Source organism: Panthera uncia, chromosome B1 (assembly GCF_023721935.1).
Source record: "Panthera uncia isolate 11264 chromosome B1, Puncia_PCG_1.0, whole genome shotgun sequence".
In the NCBI taxonomy this organism is placed as follows: domain Eukaryota; kingdom Metazoa; phylum Chordata; class Mammalia; order Carnivora; family Felidae; genus Panthera; species Panthera uncia.
In genome coordinates this window covers 197,624,533-197,646,825 of record NC_064811.1, presented here as the reverse complement: position 1 = coordinate 197,646,825, position 22,293 = coordinate 197,624,533, and the positions used below count along the sequence as shown (strand labels likewise).

At 41.0% G+C, this 22,293-nt stretch overlaps 1 protein-coding gene across 1 annotated transcript in view; it reads right to left on the bottom strand.

The window, feature by feature from the left end:
- The window catches only part of CSMD1 (CUB and Sushi multiple domains 1), a 1,037,384-nt gene that overhangs the window by 190,374 nt on the left and 824,717 nt on the right, over positions 1 to 22,293 (bottom strand). Inside the window, exon 36 of the mRNA XM_049630105.1 lies at positions 1,720 to 1,838. Within this exon, the coding sequence (XP_049486062.1) occupies positions 1,720 to 1,838 (119 nt within the window). The remainder of the gene's footprint in view (positions 1 to 1,719; positions 1,839 to 22,293) is intronic.

Below are 22,293 nucleotides of genomic sequence, written 5' to 3'. Positions count from 1 at the left end.
ACTGTAACTTGTTTAAGATTTGTCTTAAAGAGGGGTGCCTGGGGGGCTCAGTCGGCTTTGCTTCTGATTCTTGATCTCGGCTCAGGCCACGATCTCGCGGTTCGTGGGTTCAAGCTCCACAGCGGGCTCTGTGCTGACAGCTCAGAGCCTGCTTGCGATTCTCTCTCTCTCCTTCTCTCTGCCCCTCCCTCACTCGTGCTGCCGCTGTCTGTCTCTCAAAATAAAGAAATAACCTTAAAAAAAAAAAGATTTGTCTTAAAGAATCAGTTCAGATAGCCTTAGCACGCTTATTTAAAAACTTGGCTCAGGTGTGAAGGTGTAGTAAAGCTTCCTCAGTAACTCTTGTCCCGCTCTGCAAGGAAGGGTCTGCCCATCTCCTGGCAGAGTCAAAGTAATTACGGTAGTGCTCACCAAATCTGTAGGTTGTAGCTGTTCTTACTCAGGTGACTTTAGACACTGGTGTTTGTTCGTCGTGACTGCAATGATGCGTTTCCCTTGCCGGGGTGTGTCAGGCATCTTGCAGACGCAGAAGGGTGGGTCCTCTAAACCCACAACCTGGGCTGATTCCCAAGCGTGGCCCCACCGGGGATGCCCTACCAGTTCTTCTGTTCCACCCCCTTCTCTCACCCCCGGCTCAGCTCCCACCTCCTCGTCAGTGAGAGAGACAGGCCTCCTGTTCCCACCCCGTGTGGGTGACAGGGAGGAACACAGCTGAGGCACCTGGGGGGCACTCCTTCCATGCTCGGCGTTTGTGAGCTGTCGTTGTGACCCGTCTCAGCTCTGCAAAATATCTCCCTTCAACACACTCTGGAACTTGTATCATTCATGGTGGTGGCCTTGTACTCTGGAACCTTGCAACTTTTTTCTGATGCTTCCTCAAGCTCATTAAATCAGTTAAAGACCAGAACTAAACATTTCCCCTTGAAATACTATCAGCTTCAATGTCGTCATAAGCATGCCGCAAAAAGTACTCTGTGACCCCAAATAACTGAAGAGCGGACACAACATCGGGCTTAACTATTTCCACCGGACTTTGTAACATACGTGCTGAGATTAGTAATATTGTCGGCAGGGAGAGTCATATTATTATGTTAAGTGACAGAGAGAAACTATTTTGTGAGTAAGCTTATTTGCAGTTAGACTAGAAAAAATTAACAGAAAAAGTAACGTCGCTACACATTAGGTTCTCGATGTTTATAAAACTTTCATATAAAATTATAAAAAAGTGATAAAAAGTTGTCAATATTTCTTGAAAACGATGTCAACCTATTACTTGAGGACCTGAGTACCTGGGACAGAGTAGGTACCGAATGGGCATTTGCCCAACTGAATGTGCGACCGAGGTACAAAGCAGGACAGACACACCGCCCAAAAGCAGATCCCGTCACTGGGTGGCCGGGGTCACACGGTGAAAGAGACCGTGTCAGGACTCTGTCCCTTAGAATTTTCTCTGCATACTCTTTGGGAGAACATACATTTTGAAATAAAATAATCACAAAACTGAGACGCTAGGCTTTATCATTTAGAGCTATTTCCACATTCTAATTAAGATGACCAGCAGGCAGGGCTTAATGTGACCACTGCGATTCCCAAACAGGGTGAGAGAAACTAGATGAGCTTCTCTGGGTACAGATCCCAGGCGCTGGTTGCCTTCCCCGAAGCTGGGCAGGGACTACGAAGTTTAACCCTCGCCATTCCCAAATCTCCGAAAGAAAGTACCTGCAAGGTATACCCCGGTTCACACTGGAAGGACAGGACGTCGTTCACCATATACCGATCACCTGTTTTGATGCCGTTGCTGGGAAGGACGGGTTCTTGACACGCAGCGAGACCCACCGCTGTGGAGACGCAAAGACAAGTGCTGAGGAGCGTAATACGAATGGTATTATGGCTCGAGTAACAGACAGGTTCTTCGGCTGCTCTCCTCCCGACGAGAAGAACGAAAGGCCTTAACTCTTTCTCTTATGGTACTACCGAGACCACAAGCAAGGTTAAATCGGTCATTAGCTACTTCTTAAGTATCAGTACGTTTCATTTACATCACGCGGCGAACCAAGCTTGTCCTCAGACAATAAAGTCTGCTACTTCCGTGTTTACTCCTACACACTCCAATTCCAACACGTACCCATTTTAAAAGGTCCTTTAAAATTATGTTCCCATGCTCTGTCTCTCTCTGTCCCAAAAATAAATAAAAAACGTTGAAAAAAAAAATTAAAAAAAAAAAAGAACCAAAAAAAAAGGGGCGCCTGGGTGGCGCAGTCAGTTGAGCGTCCGACTTCAGCCAGGTCACGATCTCACGATCTCGCGGTCCGTGAGTTCGAGCCCCGCGTCAGGCTCTGGGCTGATGGCTCGGAGCCTGGAGCCTGTTTCCGATTCTGTGTCTCCCTCTCTCTCTGCCCCTCCCCCGTTCATGCTCTGTCTCTCTCTGTCCCAAAAATAAATAAAAAACGTTGAAAAAAAAATTAAAAAAATAAAATAAAATAAAATAAAATTATGTTCCTTACTATATGCAAAATCCATGACAATGGTTGCTTGCTTTGTGTTTTTTCAAGCATAGATGGCAATCTTTATGAAACATTCTAAGTGTGCATCTGGGAAGTCTACCCTTCTGGAAAAACGTAATATGAGAACAAATTCTTCGAATATTTTAGGTTCTCTCTCGCTCTCATTTAAAGACAACAACAAAACCCTCTTGAGCAGTGTGCTCGTGGGTGAACAGAACCAATATCCACGGATCTAAGGCTGTAATCAGACACGTTTCTCAATGGGATCGCCTTCAGTTAGGGCACTAACGATTTCTTTAATGCGTCATATAATACCGGCTGTCGGCCTAAAGTACAGAAAAATTAACTCTAAGTATTTAACACTGATACCGCTCCATATAAACCCCATAGAACAAATAACAAAATATGCAGCTATGGCATTTTATAGAATAAACAATACATTGGACATGGGCTGGCGCTAAGGACTTGGTGATCGCAAATACCCCTTTGTATCAATGCGGCGTGTCTTCTCGCAGCCCAGTTTACACAGACTGAGGGGTTATCCAGGGTGACAGATGGGGAAGGACGTTACCGAGAGGAGCCCAGCTTAAAATTCTTCCTGTGACCTTGGACGTACACTTCAGTTCTTATTCTTGACACTAACAGGAATGAATGGGTCAGAGTTGTTACCTGGTTGGGATGGGGGACGCTTGGGAATTACGGCTGGGACAGGGAAGGTGGGGAAGCCCGCCAGTCAACCCAGAGGCAAAAATTGGTGGGAAGCGGAAGAACAGGTCTATGCAGGCAGCTGTGCAAGATGAGATTGTGTGCAGCCTGCCTCCCACCCAGGACTGTGTGCGTGTGTGGGGGCGCTGTGGCTGGGACACCTCCTCTCATCGGTGCACCCTCTGTTGTTCCATCAGGCTTCACTTAAAAACCACGAGGTCAAGGATAAAATTATTCAGAAATCCAAGATGGCTACAGAACGCACGACGTGCATCTGGAAGCAGGAGCCAATGTGACCCCACATATGCTCCCTGGTGCAGCAGGCTCTGGGTCCGGGCAACGGCAACCACGCACATTGATACGGACGGATCATTGTACTGGACGCATTATATTGCTTGAATCCTCACAGACAGCTAACCGACTCCTTGTGTGTGATGTTAAGGAAAGGGCAAAGTCAAGTCAAATTAACAGGTCAAGTTTCCCAGTGCAGGTATGTAAATGCCCCCATCTCTCGAGGTCGGTAACTGAATGGTCAACCTGCAGACATCAAATTCCTTCACTTCCTTGCTTTACAAAGCATGTTATGAGAGTCTGACAAGGACACACCTTGTGGGCCCCAGCTCACAGCTGCTGAGGCAGAATGACCACGTTAACACCATCCTTAAGGTTTTGTGTGCATTAAAGTTTGAGAAGCAACTAGTTTGCCTCACTTTCCCCCCAAACCTGAGATGAACTGAAGCAAAGAGAGAAAGTATCTTCATCTTTTACTACCAGTGTGATTATTCATCTGAGAAAAAACATGCTACAGAATGTGCATCAGAATTGGACACCACCGGTACATAAACTAGCTGGATGATTTCAAGCCTTGTAACACATTGATTTTATCTGGGATGAGCAGGTATGAAGTGTATCATAAAGGTTTTCTAAGTTGAAATTGATATTTCCCTAAATGGCTATATATTAAATGACATATTAAATGGCTATATATTAAAAATGCATTGAGTAGCATTTGTTTTTAATCCCTGGCACAATCTTTCAAGCCAATTGGGGCTTTTTAGGTATGACAAAATTGCTAAATATGGGAAAGTACAATCACTTAGGCCTTTTTCTTGTTTTATTGGTACACTTCTAATTTATCTCTTTCTCAACTGGAGAACATATACTGTAACTACGCTTAAATTTCACGATTTTTCCTACCACGGCCTAGAGATATCACCTACCATATGTCACTATTTTTTTTTTATTTGACCCTGAAAAAGAAATACTTCAAATACCCTTTGTATAAATTTAATTACAACTTGAAATACTAAAAACCTAATTTATGATGGCACCACATTTTCATTGTAGTGTACTTTAGGTGCACACCAGGCATGTCAGAGACCAGAGAATATCAATAACCCAAAAATAAATCAAAGTAAACCAAAGACATATTTTGAAATAAAAAAAATGCAACAAGTAATTCAAAATTAAATTCCAGTTATGAAACGCCAACCCTTTACATACAAGCTATAATGGGATTTTACCTATGCACTATATTTGTTTATTATAAGTTGATTTCTATGCATTTATTATAGATTTATTTATTTTCATTTCCTCCTTACTTCAATTGTGTAAATCCAATTCTTCTTAAAAAAATAAGTTGCACTTATCTGTAACTACAGGAATTATAACACATTTTCTGAATAAATCAAAAATATACAAAAATCATTTTAATCAGTATTTGATATGATGAGACACAGGAAGCAGTTATATGTAGACCTTGATATTTGAAAAAATTTTTTTTAACGTTTATTTATTTTTGAGACAGAGAGAGACACAGCATGAATGGGGGAGGGGCAGAGAGAGAGGGAGACACAGAATCGGAAGCAGGCTCCAGGCTCTGAGCCATCAGCCCAGAGCCCGACACGGGGCTCGAACTCACGGACCAGACCGCGAGATGGTGACCTGAGCTGAAGTCAGATGCTTAACCGACTGAGCCACCCAGGCGCCCCAATATTTGAATTTTTTTTAATGTTTATTTTTGAGAGAGAGACAGAGCATGAGTGGGGGGGGGGGGGCAGAGAGAGAGGGAGACACAGAATCCCAAGCAGGCTCCAGGCTCCCAGCTGTCAGCACAAAGCCTGACGCTGGCCTGAACTCACGATCCGTGTGATCATGACCTGAGCCGAAGTCGGACACTTAACCAACTGAGCCACCCAAGCACCCCTACCCTAATATTTGAACTGTAGACAGAAGTATCTTCCTTGTCTTGCTTGTCTGTGTCACTAGGTGTCCCATGTATTTTAGAAGCTAACAACACGGAGATGTTTGTTACTTCTAGTAACAGTCCTAGTGATATCCTCTACATGTATTTACATGGAGATAAGTCAATAAATGATTGATAGGATAATCCACAAGTATTTATTGAGCTACCCTGGACCGGAGCCAAGTATTTTCCATACATCATGCTTCTCTCCTAACAATGCAATGCTGGCTACCCTGGGAGTCAGTCAAGCTGAAGTGAAAACAGTAGATTTATGTTATGAGTGGGGGTTTTAATGTTTGTTTGGGTTTAGAAAACCAGCACTCTAGCAGAGGGGAGAGTTCAAGGTGCGGCAGATTCAGACCCACAACCAGTTGGGGTTGAAGTGCAGCCCCAGACAGAAGTGTTCCAACACAGCAGAGCGGCACCAAGTCCTATGATTTACAGGATCGGGGTAAAACCCCTTAGAGACAGAGCAACCCTGCACATGAGGGACCCCAAACGGGGAAACCGGACAGGAGGGAGCCAGCATCCCAGCGCCAGAAATGCTGGTAACAGTGAAAGACAACAAGTCCTAACTGACAAGACGGAACAATGGCTTTCTGACCTTTAGGGCACAGAAGGAGGCCTACTCAACAATCTTTGGTATGAAAAGGGTAGACTATGTGTATTCAATCATTACACTAATCAACGTGTGAAATAAAGAAGGTACTAGAAGAAGTAGGCAGGGTAAGAAATTTGAGCTGGCAAGAAGGTCAGTTTAAGTCCACACATGTGTGCGTCATTCCTGAAAACACCTATAACGGGAAGAGTTTTAGAAGAACCTTGCTGGAGCAAAACTGACTTTTAATGTTAAGTCATGGGTGGTATTATCACTTATGTGCCAGATAAAATCATAAAACCAGTCCACTAAAAGCTAGTGATTTAGACACAGAATGAGACACATAGGGAGGCACATACAAATAAAAGAACCCTGCTCTCAAACTTCTCTAAAATAAAGTCGTGACACGAAGCCATCTGGCAGGAAAATTCAAAATTAATTTTTCAGAAGGAGAGGCATCTGGTAGAGTATATTGTCCCATTGTAAGCAAAAGTGTTGTAGAAAATATTTCTAGTTCTTTCGAGGCACGGCATGTTTACATTTCATACCATACATGGTGATACAGCAAAGGGTATAAAGCTAGGTTTCTAACAAGGTGGTTCCGAAGCAACCTGATTGAATCTTGAGGTATCCCGATCACATGTGAAGTTCCTAAGAAGGTAATTGTTGGGTGTTCTAAAGATTTAGCCCCGCTGCCATAAATGAACAACAACACAGGGTACAAGTGTTTTTATGTAGTGCGACGTTTATGCCATATTATACACAGATATACACTGGGATCCTTTCACCTATAAATGTGCACAGTTTGAAATGTGTTGATTTCTAAAGTTGGGATGAGATTTAGAAGACAGCCAAAGCAGTCTGTGTTTCTCCATGTGTCTAGCCCTCCAAGTGAAGGATATAAAACAAAGTCATTAAAAAGGCAAGGGTCCTAATCTGACCCAATCTACAGCTTAATGGTTTTGCTTTTGCCAGTGGAGCATCAGATGTGGGAGTTATGAAGCGGATTACGGCAAGTAGCCTCCTCGGGTCTCCGGAAGGAATTGTAGCCGTTCTTCTAAACTCATTAGATAAAATGCAGAGAACAGTCTGCTTAAATCTTGAAAGTGAAAACAATTTTGAAATCCATGATAAACATGTAATTTTTTGAAATGTTTGGAGCAGGAAAAGTGGGCCTTTGTAGGTACAGCGGACAGACGTTGAGGACTTTTGTCACCTCGGCACTGTCCTCATTTTGGCCGGCGTGACGTGTGATTTTTAAAGGTCACGACTTAAAAAAGGAATTATGTCATGCCAGCTGCACTGCTCAAAACAATAATGAAGATGAAACAGAGAGCAGTAAGCTGACCTGAACGGAGAGATCACCACAGCTGGGTTCGTGACAAGGACGGAGAGGTGAAAGAACTACGCAGGTACAGGGGCATTATTAAGTACACAGGGAGGCCACCATAAGCACCAGAGGGACCCCGTGTGATATTCCTTAATTTTGAAAAGAAAAGAATTGGGGGGCACATTCTTTTGCTAACTAAATTAATAAATAACCATCCCTTTGCACAAAACTGGTGGATAAAAAGCTGTCTTTACACGTGGGTAGGTACGGTACACCCTAAAACAGAAGTGTTACTGATCAGGTCTGTAACCCGTAAATGGGAACTTGTATTAAAGGGTCAGACGATGTGATGGAAAACTGGTGAATAAAGGCATCACAGCTTCACTTAGGGAGATGCCACGGGAGGTGACAATGCATGAAATAAATGTCAAATGTTATGATCACATAGACATAAACCTAACGAGCGTCGCACTGCACACCTAGACTTTCTATATTCCACTGTTTTATGAGTCAATACGTCTCTATGACAACAGAATGTGTACACAGAAAACCCCATTAATTAATAAAACAGCATCTGATAGAAAAGAAACTACTTTTTTAAATCTTTGTCAAAGAAGTTTAGCATCATGTGGAGCTAAAAATATTTTCTTCTTTTCTATTAAAAAATTTTTTTTTAACGTTTATTCGTGTTTGAGAGACAGAGCGCAGGCAGGAATAGGGCAGAGAGAGAGAGGGAGACACAGAATCCGAAGCAGGCTCCAGGTCCTGAGCTGTCAGCACAGAGCCCAACGCGGGATGTGAACTCAAGAACTGAGAGATCATGACCTGAGCCCAAGTTGGACACTTAACTGACTGAGCCCCTAAAAATATTTCTCTTATCTGTAAACTGTGGGCCTGCTAAGTCCACATAATAAATACTTTCTGTATTCTTTCCACTTAGTAGATCATAAGAAATCTTCAAAGTATAAGGGATTGTATGTCCTGTGTCAAGAAAAGTCGTAGCATAAATTTGGGGGAAATAGAGATTCTATTTATCTCTCTTGGAGGTTTGGAAGTATTTTAGATATAAAGGCACAGAGAAATCCTGCCGTGATGAATCCTCCTCGACTTTATTTGAAGGGTTTCCAAAATGTCTGTGATTACAGGACCACTTCGGGCAGTGAACCACCCGTGGATAAGACAGGACAGGAGTGTCTGGCAGAACAGGTTGAGAAGCACTGACCTTTGTCTCTCACTCATGGAGAGGAGGGAAGTGAGTGCTCAAGTCTGGAAAGGGCACGGCTGAGCTCCACCCTCCGAACACCTTCTGAATACTGGTGGATCACGTGTCCCACCACCACACGGCAGAGCTCTGATTGCACGTTAAGGTTAAAATGGTTCCTGGACCATCAACCTCATCAAACTGCAGACTCCGCGGGGACTCGAACTGGCTCCCTCTTCTTCATTGGTGCTATACGTTGAATACTTGTGTGCCTCCCTCCACACCTCCCCCCCGCCCCCCGCAAATGCATTTGTTGAAGCTCTAATCCCCAACGTCATGGTGTCTGGAAGTGAGGTCTTTGGGACATAATTAGGTTTAGATGAATTCACGCGGGGGAGCCTCTCCCGATGGGATTAAGGCCCTTATGAGAAGGGTAAGAGACACCTCTCTCCAGACGTGTGCACCCAGGAAAGGCCAGGTGAGCGCACGCTGAGAAGGTGGCTGGTTACGAGCCAGGAAGCAGATCACCACCAGGAACCGAACCTGCCAGCATCTTGATCTTGGACTTCCCATCTTCCAGATCAGTGAGAAATAAATGTCTGTTGTTTCAGCCCCCCGGTCTGTGGTGTTTTGTCACAGCAGCCAGACCTGACTAAGACGTCTGCACACAGAATGCATCTAGTGCGTGGACTGGAATAAGCATACACACATTGACTGAATTAATAAATGGATAAAAGGATAATACACTGTGGCAAAATGATCACAGGTATTAGCTAAAAACTATCTTGGCTGCTAAACAACGTGTTCTCGTATTTTCCATTAATAAAGAACAAACGCTATGAAATAGATCGTACTCTACCTATGTCTCCCTATGTCTCCAATAAACAGCAGCGAACAGATTACCTGCCCCAAGTGACATATTGCTAAACACGCCTCTCACCCACAGTGAAAAGAGAAACACCCTGTCTTGGAGAAGGTCCTCAGCTACGTGCACGTGGCTGACTTTCTATGCTTGTTTCATGAGCAGAACGACCACGTAAGCTAGAACTGAAAAAAGTTCCGTCCTCTTTGCCACAGAGATACTTATTACGAATTAGAGAAACTGTTTTCCCACTTGAAAACTTACTAGATGCACATAGAGTTCAGAAAACTCAGAATATTACGTGTAGTTGAAATTTTTAAATGTCAAACCTAACACTTGAACTTAATTAACCTCAATTACACAAAAATAAATATAATGGTATTTATTGGTGTTTCCAGGGTTTCTGAGTAAAAGGTCAATTATAGCTTTAAAATGATAACAATGGCAATAAAAACCATCTTGGATTGTTTAATTTATGTGTCAGTTAGACTAGTGGAAATACGTATCAAATAAAATGTGGACATTTAATACCTGTGACTATATGTATACATAGGAATACTTAATGCATGCGTTTTTGCATGTTTTTGCTTTTCACTGAAGTAAGCAAATATAAAATATTCAGATTTCATTGAGATTCATATTATTCAACAGGCCAAATCATCAGATTAACTGACTGAATCAAGGAACTTTATTTAAGAAAAAAGAAGTGTTTTTACACCCATAATTTTACACCCATAATTTTCATACTTTTCTTTTGGCATGATGTTTTATAACATTGAGCAATGTTCTTTGAGCCAAATCTGGTCATGTTTATTTCTTGCTGTAGTAACTCCTTTCATTAGCCCTCCAGCTGAATATATTTTCTCTGGCCCTTTACAAAAAGATGTTACTGACCCATGATCAATAATAGTCTTCCACAATTTGCTTAAGGTGTAATACTAAACACTTTCATATAGATATTTGATCATTGTAAACAGACATTTGTGATATTTAGTATATAGGCTTGAGGAAACATTACAGACTAATACGAACATTCTTACAGAATAAAATATCTGTATGGTCAGAAGACTATGCAGATAAATTATACTAATGATATGACAAAGTATGAAATAATTTAACATGTTGGATTTTACATAACATTTGATGAGCACAATGTCAGAACCTCAACTGTAACTATACCTTAGAAACAAAAGAAAAGAAAAAACTGCAACAGTGTGCATTCAGGCCAAACATATTATTTGTTAGAAGATTAAGAAATTGGTAGCACAGTAGTAAAGCAAAGGTATAAATATATAAACATATATATATATATATATTTTAAAATTCTCTGCTCTTGAATAATGTGAATTAATTTAACTAGTCCTTCAACAATTTAACTCGTATTTTTAAAAAAATACATCAATTCTAGGAGTTATGTCGGCAAGATGGCAAAGTAGGAAACCCCAGGGCTTCCTTCCCCCTTGGAGACACCAACTTAACACCAATACAGACAAACTCCCCCGTAGGAAATTTAGAAACCATTTAAAAGGTTCCTGAACCCTGGAGAAGCACAAAGCAAACTGCATTGAAGCTGGTGGAAAAGTTCATGGCCAGAGACTCTCTCCATGACACAGTGGGCACTACTGGAAGGAAAGTCCCAACTTCCGAGGTCTCCTTGTGGATGGAAAGATGACAGTGGAACATATACCCAATGTTCTGACTTTTAGAGAGCTGCCTGAGGGACTGGTTTCTCTCTTCCTTGAATCTAAGGGTTGATAGGAACAAATACAAAGTCCGTACCTCAGAACAAAGGCAATAATGTGGACTGATTCACACCAGAATTTGTAGTACCATAGCCAGGAGGAAGGGGCGGCAGGTTTGGGGATGGGGGCTCAAGTTGCAAGCAGCTATGGTAAGAGACACATCTAGGGGAAGCTCCAGATTAGCAGCCAGCAAAGGTCTCCTGTCAGGAGATTACATGCGCAAGACCCAAGAGCACACATCCTAAGAAGAGGCTGGAGCACTCAGAATCTCTAGTTGGGCCAACAGGCGAAAGTCCACCCTCTACAAAACTAAATTGCAGAGACAGAGAAATGTGGCTGAACAGAAGGTAAAACAAAATTGCAACAGAAGATGAAACAACATATGCAGAAATAAGAAAATGGTCAAATTAAAGGGTCAAATGAAATCTCTAGAAACCCACCATACAGAAATGGAGACGTGAATTACCAGGCAAAGAATTCAAAATAATGGTCATTAGACTGCTCAACAAATTACAAGAGAACACAGATAAACTACTCAACTCAATCAAGAAAGGGATATATGAACAAAATAAAAATATCAACAACAACAACAACAACAACAACAAAAACATGAAGAAAGACAAAACAGAAATTGTGAGCTAAAGAATACAAGAACTGAACTGACAAATCCATTAGAGAGGATCAACGTTAGACTTATTCAAGCACAAGAAAGAAACAGCAACCTTGAAGAAGACAGGTCATTTGAAATTGTCAAGTCAGAGGAGAATAAAAGGCAGAAAAATGAATACAGTTTAATGGAATTATAGAAAACCATCAAACAGAACTCTATGTGTATTATGGGAATCCCAGAAGGAAGAAAACAAGAGAAAAGAAGGCAGAAAGCCTATTTGAAGACATAATGGCTGAAAACTGTCCAAATCTGAGGAAAGAAACGGGCATACCAATTAAATAAGTTTAAGGAACTCTAACCAGGTTAAATCTAAAGAAACCTACATTGAGACATACCGTAATCAAATTATCACAACAAGAAGACAATGAGAAAACATTTTTTTTCTCTTGTAAACAGCAAGAGAAAAGAAAACTGTAAGGTTCAAGGAAGTTTCTATCAGACTTCCAGTGGATTTTATTCATCAGAAACCTTGCAGGTTAAATGGATTCAGATGGCATATTTAAAATGCTCAAAGACAAAACACAAACAAACAAAAAAAACCCCCAAAACTGATAACCAAGAATACTATATCCAGCAAAACTGCCCTTCAGAGATGAAGAAGAAATTAAGACATTTCCAGATAAAAACTGAGGGAGTTCATCACCACTAGATCTGCCCCCAAAGAAATGCAAATTTATGTTAATGGATATGCAATATAAAAGGGTAATTTGTGTCATCAATAAAGAGGAGATATAAAGTAGAACAGATATAAAGTAGAATTTTATATGTGATAAAAATTATTATCATAAAATATATTATTGCAATTTTAAGAAGCCTCATGTGATTGCAATGGTATCATTAAAGAAAATAACTACATTATACACACAAAGTGAAATGAGAAATAAATTATAGCATATCACTACAAAAGTACAACAGAACACAAAAATCAGCAATAGAGGAAAAGAAGGGCAAAAAAACTGTAAGACATACAGAAAATAGATGAATAAAATGGCAATAGCAAGTCCTTCCTCATCAGTGATTACTTTAAATGTAAATGAATTAAATACACCAAGTAAAAGACGCAGATTGGCAAAATGGATAAAAAATAAATAAGATCCGATCATATGCTGCCTACAAGACACTCACTTTAGATCTAAGGATACACATAGACTTAAAATGAAATGATGTAAAAGATATTTCATAAAAGTAAGAAACTAACAAGATCAGGAGTGGCCACACTTACAGAGATAAAACAGCCTTTAAGGTGAAACTGCCACCAGAGACAAAGATGGACATTGTGTGATGAGAAAAGGATCAACTGATCAGGAAGGTACAATTATTAATACAGATGTGACCAAAATTAGGATTCCCAAATATATGAAGCAAACATTGACAGAAGTGGAGAGAGAAATAGCCACAGCACAAAAATACTGAGAACCTTCAATACCCCATTTTAAGTTATGGACAGAAGCACCAGGCAGACGTTCAATAAGGAAGGACTCAAACAACACTAAACACCAACTGGGCCTAACAGATATTTACATAATACTCTACCCAAAAAAGCAGAATGCACATCCTTCTCAAGCACATATGAAACATTCTCCAAGACAGACCATGTGTTAGGTCACAAAACAAACCTTTTTTTTTTTTTTTTTAAATGTTTATTCTTTTTTTTTTTTTTTTTTGAGAGAGAGAGAGAGAGAGAGCAAGCAAGGGAGGGGCAGAGACAGAAAGAGACACAGAATCGGAAGCAGGCTCCAGGCTCTGAGCTGTCAGCACAGAGCCTGATGCGGGGCTCAAACTCACAAACTGTGAGATCATGACCTAAGCCAAAGTCAGACATTCAATCAACTGAGCCACCCAGGTGCCCCAGGGCACAAAACAAACCTAAACTGATTTAAGAAGATTGAAATCATACAAAGTATCTTCTCTAACCTTAATAGAATGAAACTAGAAATCAACAGCAGAGAGAAAACAGAAAAAAACACATTTTGTGGAAATTAAACAATGCATCTTAAACTCAACCAATAGGTCAAAGACCAAATAACAAGAGAATTCAGAACATATCTGGATAAATGAAAACAAAAGCATGACATACCAAAAAGTTACAGGATGTGGTTAAAGTGGTACTATGAGGGAAATTACAGTGGTAAATGATTACATTAAAAAAAGAATGAAGATCTCGGGTAAACAACCTGACCTTACACCTCAGGGAACTAGAAAAAGACAACAAACTGATCTATGATCCAACAATCCCACTTTTGGGTATATATCCAAAAGAATTCAAAGCAAAAACTCAAAAAAATATTTGTGCACTCAGAGCATTATTCACAACATCCAAAAGGTGGAAGTAATCCAAATGTCCACTGAAAGAAGAAAGTGTGGTATATATACACAATGGAGTATCATTTAGCCTTAAAAAAGGGAAATCCCGTCACAGACTAAAATATGGATGAACCTTGAGAACATTATGCCAAGTGAAATAAGCTGATCACAAAAGGACAAACAGTGTATGATTCCACGATCTCTAAAATAGTCAAAATCAGAGAAACAGAAGGGAGAAAAGGGGGTTCCGTGGGCTGGAGGGAGGGGAGAAGGAGCGATATTGTTCAATGGCATACAGATCTGCAAGACGAAACAGTTCTAGAGATCCGTTGCACAACAACGTGAATATATTTAACGCTTCTGGACCACACGCTTATAAATGGTTAGGACTGTTCAGTTTAACGTTAACGTGTTTTTTTACCACAATAAAAAAATCAGCAGAGGTGGGATAAGAACGTCAGGTCTAGAGTCAGACACATGAGACAGCATGAACAGGGCCCCCTAGGTTGTACCTAACCCTACCACAACACGGAACCACAACACAGACCACAGCACGGATCATAGGGCATTTCAATCTCCTTGTTTACATCCCTCTCACTGCTTAGAACGAGCTCCTTACAATGGGTGACCATACAGCTCCAAGAACTAGCAGAGTCTTAGTATAATTTTGTAAACAAATCTATGCATCACATGCATCTGTAGAAAATACAAAACGCTTCATAAATACGTAAAGATAAAAAAAGTTCACATACAATAGGGAATTATACAATTTATATTTAAAAACATGGACAATCAAAAACAAGATCACAGACCTACCCCTTTGTCTCTTTGAAATTTCTCCCCCCTAACTGGACATTATCACCTAATAATTAAATCACGTGAAAACAAGTGCATCAACACAATTTACTAAGTTCTGTACAGAGATTAAAGAAAGGAGGTGTGGAAGAAGGGCCATATTTCCCAGAATCCCATACAACTAGCAGTTTAATTGGGCTTAGAGGCCATAGAAAACAGTACTAAGGGGAAAAATGTGTTGTAATTGAAGCGTGTGGATAATCAATGCTAATACAAACAGAGGTCAAAGCAGTGACCATGGGTTGACATAGTACAGGCAGGCTTCATGGCTGGGGCAGGCTGAGTGGTTCTAGAAGCACAGGTGGGACTCTGAAAGGCAGAGACACGTGGGGGAGGGGTCGTTGGTGAGGAGGACACAGGAGCACTCGTGTGAAAATGGAAACGTACACAGTGCGGTGGACAGTGTCTGACCAAATTAAATGGCTTGAGGGGAAACTGAGTGATAAAACCCATTGAGACGTTGGACAGAGATGCCATAAGAAGCAAGGGACACACTGTTGAGCCCCTGAAGGATTTCTGGCAGGTGACGAAAGTTAGGATCAAGGAGGCATGGAGGGATAAATCCCAGTGTGGCACTGGGTTGGAAAGGGGCCGAAACAGGACCAGTGGAACACTGTGGCCGTAGTCCAGTGTTAAGAATCAGGGGAATGTCAAGATTTAGGGGAACGCATGTTTTTAAATGAAAAAAACCCACCAGGGACCTAAGGAGAACATGCCCTGAAAGGCTTTCTTGCCGATCACATATCTGGTACGGAGCAGTAGATCTGATGAGAGCCCGCTAGGAAAGGGCGTTTGCACTTCAGTTTTACTTATGAAATGGGACACAGAACATAGACAACTCTGATGAACAGGTGGAGGGAGCCTCATAGTTTGGGGAGTGGGAAACAGCCATGTGTCATCCCCCCTTCTAAAACTGCTTCCCCTTCTGACACTCAGAACTTTTCTTCGATCGCCTACATGACTGAACTCCGCTCCCCTGCGTCTAGAGCCTTGATCTAGACCATCTGATAGGACTGAGCATCTCATAAAAGATTAGCCGGTGGTTGGCTAAGTCACCGAGTCACCCGTAATTACTTATTCAAATTATGGCATCTTTATTCCCTAGCTAATTACCGTGGAAGATCTGTAAGACCGGCAGAATATCCTTTCAACTTGTAACACCCAAGGGATGAATTTGATAAAATAATATCACGAGTTTTAAGCTAGTAAGAAGATCCTGAAGCCAATGGGATGATTAAAAACACAGAATAATAATTTTCGAGTGACCACAACTTGTCAATAAAGCGGTATACTTTTGCCTGTGGGACTCTCTTGAAGTGTCTGTTCTAGAAGGACAAAATCTCTAGATTTACCCATTACACGGGCATAGAGGATCTGTATGTGTATAGATAATGACAGCTTGACATCTAATAAATATTTCCCACATTATTTTTCTAGAGTTGGACTCAGAAACGCACTGTGGCTCAACAATTCTGCTTTTCCAGAGTACTCGCGGACTCAAACGGGCTAGGATGCAATGAAAGTGAGCTCACTGCAAAGCAAACCGAGCTACAAGATCACAAGGAGGGTGGCAGTGAAAAGAAAACCCAGTTCCCTGCCATTCTCAGAAATGTGTAGATTCTCATGGCAGTCTAGAACCAGCAGATATTACAATCGTGTTTGTCCGCCATTAATGTGCAAGCCCACAATATAATACTTAGCGATACAGAGAAAACCATCACCATAAAATACGTGGTGCAGCATTTACAACAGGCGTTCAGACAAAAGAATCAATAGCACCAGCGACTAACCCACGACGGAACAAAGACAAAAGAAGAGTTGAAGGACCGAGTGGCTTTCGTTAGCAAACTTCCTCACGCCACAACTTTTTAAGTATTTTAATCATAAGATTAGTAGAAACCAACAAAATACTTTGGGTAGTTGTGAAAATTAAATTTAAATAAAAATCCCTTCTATTTCTCTATTACTTAATCACATGAAAACAACCGGATATAATTTCGGAACTCTGAGTATGCGCGGCATGCTGTGACTGACTCTGGAGAAGTCAGGATTTTACGTCACGCCATCCTGGCAAACAGCGCTCAATTCAGATACATCCTTCAAAACAAACTCTAGGGCCCTCTGACTTCCACTTTATCCTCACTCTCTACGTCTGTCCGGGATACCATCGGGTCTACCCGCCATCTGCGTGTCAAATCCTTGTCTCTCCACATATCCCCTCCTCCTCGGAGCCACGTCACCCCTCCTGGTGACTGCAAAGGGCCTACCCAATACAGATGACCCTCTGTTATTGCCACGGCCCCACACCGCCTATCTCTACTCAGCAGCTTAATCTGTGTGAAGGACACACCAGATGATACCACTTGCCCGATGGAACCCTTTCAACGACTTCCGATCGCCCTTACGACGAAGTCCGCGCTACAAGGTGCTGTGGTTCTCCCCCTTGCTCACCCTTGGGCCTTATTTCTACCTCTCTTCTTACTGTTCACACTGCTCCCTCTACTCTAGACTCTTGTCCTCTTCACTTTCATGTGTGTGCTAGACACGCTTCCACCTGGGCTCGCTGTGACCATAGTTTCTTTGGACTCTAATGCTTTCCCCTAAGTGTTTTTGTGACTGACTACTGTTCTCCCACCCTTCCTTCAAAACGTATTTTCTAGCTAAAACAGAGCACAGCAGTCATCCTGCATGTCAGAGCTCTGTCTACTTTCTCCAAGGCACTCTGCACAATCTGTAACCATCACGGACACGCTAGGTTTTCTCGTTTGTTATGCCCCCCGCTAGAATTTAGATTCTATGTGAGCAGAGACCACGTCCGCTTGTCTTGTCATGACTCTGTCCACAGAGCCCAGAGCATGCCGTATATGAGAGACGTTCGGATAATTCATGATGAATGCAGGGATGCCCACACATTACTTGAGCTGGAGCACGAATGAGCGAGGAGGGAGGAACGACTATCACTCAGGGGTGGAATGAAGGCAAAACGTGCACGTTCTGTGAAAGCCACTCCACGTAGAGAACAACCAAACACAAAAGTAGCCTCAAATGACTCACAGGGGCAGATGCATCAAACGACAACAGTTCATTTGAAACCAGACTCGTTTTCAATTCTGAGTCACGAGCGGCCTGAGTAGCAGCATGATTGATTTAATGCTTGACGATTCCCCCGAGCAGCATCCAGAAGGCCAGCTGACAAATACACGTTAGGCCAGGACCCACCTCTTAAATAAGTGTGGGAGCAGTAGGACTCCACAGGTGCAATTTTAAGATAAGTCCTCAGTTCTATACATCGCACTCTTGCCCATTCACAAACTTAATGCCTAAAATTCCAAAGACTATAGAGAAACTTTCGTTCAGTGCTATATTTGCCTCTAGGTGAGTTTTTAAATAATGTTTTCTGTTGCCTAGCTTACTTTATTGTAACAGGATGGTATATAAGACATATAACATGCAAACCATGAGTTAACTGACTTGTTTACGTCGTCGGTAAGGCTTCTGGTCAACAGCAGGCTATTAGTCGTTCAGTTTTGGTGGGTCACAAGTTACACGCAGAGTTTCGATGACTGGGGGTTTGGCACCCCTTAACCCTCACACTGTTCAAGGATCAACTTTAAAAACTTCTGTGGTCCTCGGTAGAGTTAGAACTTGATAGAAAAGTAGGAAGACATGAATAATTATCAGTTGATGTGACTTGAACCGATTTTTAAAGGATTAAGGGAGACATTCTTTGTTTGCCAAACTGGAAGTTAATAGAGGCGATTCTTGGAAAGAACATTTAGAAAAAAATCTTATGGATTTTTAGTATATAAATAAACACAAAAAGGGGCTTACCATGAAGTGATTAAGAAGATAACTTCACTATACCTTTGAATGAGTAGTGGTTTACGAGATGTTCACTAGGTGGGAAGCAGTGAGCTTTAATCTCTGAGTACACAGAGTGAAATCTCTGTAAACACAGTGACAGTTAGATTGAAGCTCATTCTTGTTTAATTTCTCATCCCCTGTGATTTTATTCATGCCCAGCATTCAAGCTGAGAAACCTTATTAGTATTAATGTAATACTAAAGTGCCATTGAAACATTCATTAATAATTTGCAGGTATTTATAAAGATCATTGTAATCATTGTAATCGAATCAAAGTTGTCAATATTCGATTGTGATAACATCCTACTAAAAAGATTTAGTACTTTTGATTTCAAAAAGCTCAGTGCATTTTCCAGAATTCAATCTTTATCTAGATAGTTCGTTCTGAATTCCTGTTTTGAAATGAGTACACAAAGGAAATAAAATATGGTACCTACTGAATCAATGAACACAAGCAGGAAGGAAATTAATGCGGCTAACTGTATTATATTCGCCACATTATGTAAAAAAATTGATACACGACCGTCATGCAAAGTTCATTTCTGCGTTTTGAAGACAACTTCCTTTGCAAATTGTAAGTACCTTTTAGAATACAGAACAAAGGAAATCATCTCTTTTAATTAACTACTACATTTTCCTTTTTGAAAAGAAAATGATGTAAATAACATCTATTTCCTTTTTTCTTGTATTCCCACAAATTCAAAGCTACATTTAATGCTGAATGATGTCATTTCTTTTATTCTATGTGTCCAGTACATTTATACCTTCCTCCTTTATTTCGCTGAATCAAGTATTTGGAAAACAGGTCATTTTAAAAGGAAATTAGACAATCTTATCTTTTTGACTACATACCTTTTGATGAGGTCTTATACATTGATGATCTGTAATCTTGTTTCCACTATATGCTTAACTACCGATTATATAAATACATGTGAGAAGGACTTAGTGAGCTATCGGTTCTGAACTGGTTGCACTCGAAATAACAACACTGTATCACAGAGCGCTCTAGACAAATGAATGTTTAAAAAACACTGATGTCAAAATCAAATCAATAGTAAGATATGTTACAAATATTTTATAACGGTAGATAATCACTTCAACTAATGACAATAAACACACTGCTAAAATGTGACAAATAACAAACCTCCAGCTAACCCTCCCTTGTAAAGGAGTAACATGCAATTCAAACAGTGAGACTCACTGTATTTTCTTCTCTACCAATTTTCCTTTTCTTCCTCATGATAACTACACACCACTGATTCAAACTCCAACCGGTTTCAGAATAAATATATTCTAAATGTACTAATTACTGCAATATTTTTGTCTTATTCTCCCCTATCCTTTCATGTGATGCTGTCATTGTCATAGCTTGTATGTTCCTGGTTCTGATCCACCAGTATAGTCTTCTCTGTCTGTGGCCAGATCCCTAGACATGGGACAATGGCCTTCACATCGGGCCGTGTTCATAGCTGGGCTACTATTTCAAGAACGGGGGCACCGCAGGGCGCCTGGGTGGATCAGTCGGTTAAGCGTCCCACTCTTGATTTCAGCTCGCTCATGATTTCACTGTTCGTGAATTCCAGGCCCATGTTGGGCTCTTTGTTGAGCCTGGGAATCTCTGTCTTTTCTCTCTCTCTCTGCCCCTTCTTTGCTTGTTGGCCCTCTCTGTCTGTCTGTCTCTCTCAAAATAAATAAATAAATGTTTAAAAAAAAAAAAAGAAAAAAAAAACTAAAGAATGGCTCCCGTGATGTATTATAAGATGTGTGAAGTCTATAGTGCACCATGGCTTCTCTGTCTTACTTGCGTTCCAGGGGCCAAATGTTGTATCTTAGAGACTCCAGAAATATTATACTAGCTCCACTGGGTTTCCCAGTAGTGAACGTTGACAAGAAACAAAACAAAACAAACAATCAAACAAAAACTCATGATACAAATGCTGAAATAAAAAAGTTCCTGCGTACGCAATGATTTTGGTGCTGTTTTCACCAAGTGCCATGCATCAGCACCAAAGGGGCTTGCATAATTGCAGCAGCCTTGTGCTGGAGGTAAAATTCACTCATGGCTTCGTCACGCTAACTCAGGACAGATGTATTCAATGGGGTGTTGTAAGGTTTGCTGCAGAATTGAGGTTAAATATCTTCCAACTTAGGGAGGCAGAACTATGTATCAGGTACACCCGAATAATGGTGTAATTTAAAACAGAAGGTTTTAATCGTGGAAAGTATGGTTATTAAATAAGCACGGGTATATGTAAAAATCAGAATAGTTTCTATTCAAAAATTTCTAAATGGGGAATAGGTCTAGATTAGATGGACTTATTCTGCTAATGATGTATCTGTAATATAAACATATTATCAAATTTAATTCTATAACTTATCTGTAAGTATTTGTAAAATTTTCACAGTTATGATGAAAATCCTATATTACTGTGTTACAATTATGTACGTGTTACATGGATGATAGACATAGAAAGACCATCTTTTTTCCAAAATGAGCATTTCAAGGGGTGCCTGGCTGGCTCAGCCAGTACAGCATGGAATTCTTGATCTCAGGGTCGTGAGTTCAAGCACCATGTTGGGTGTGGAGCCCACTTTAAAAAAAAAATTGTAAAAAAGAGCATTCAAGAAAAGCTTGTCCCTGGTTAACCTAAAAGAATAACTTTGGTATTTATATATTTATCTTTGGACAAGGGGAAACCCACAAAAGGATTTCCACTCCCACACAGGATATAGAAATCTGAAAAATAAGACACTATTTTCACTTTAACAACCAGAAAAATCTAAACTGCGAGGTCCTAACTTTTCTTGAACTCGTCCAAGGGACGAGGTAGCAGGTACCCAGGTGACAGCAAGTCCAAAGAACAGCCTGTTCTAGGAGATCCAGGACATGAAGCTGCCTCTGTGACAAATACAGGACAAACACGCAAGGGAAAGAATGAAACACTCAGGCCATCCTCTTGGCAAACTGCCAAAGGTCCGGAAGGGGCTCAAATAGCTCAGGGACCCAGACACAGGGGGGTGTGCCCTTCCTTATTTCAAATAAGACAAAGACAAACACTCCGGCAGGGTGCATGGCTTCAACCTTATTAGCTCTCCTCCCACCAATTCCAGTGAAGTCAACCAACCCTGGTCTATTGCTGTATATGGCACATATCATGTATGTCAATGGACACACTTATGTTCATATATATCCAACCTTCTCTGCTCTTTCCTGCCGAGTTCTAGAATGGCTACCACCAGACTGTTCCCCAGCGGCAGGTTCATGCTACGTACCCTCGGCTCAGATTTCATAATTTCCAGGGTAACCCAGCATCATCATTGCCTATGTACATCTTTAAGGTTCCATGGTATTTGCTTATTTGTTTTGTTCTGTTCTGGTAGTTTTTCTGAAGAAAAGAGCCCAGAGCAAGGGT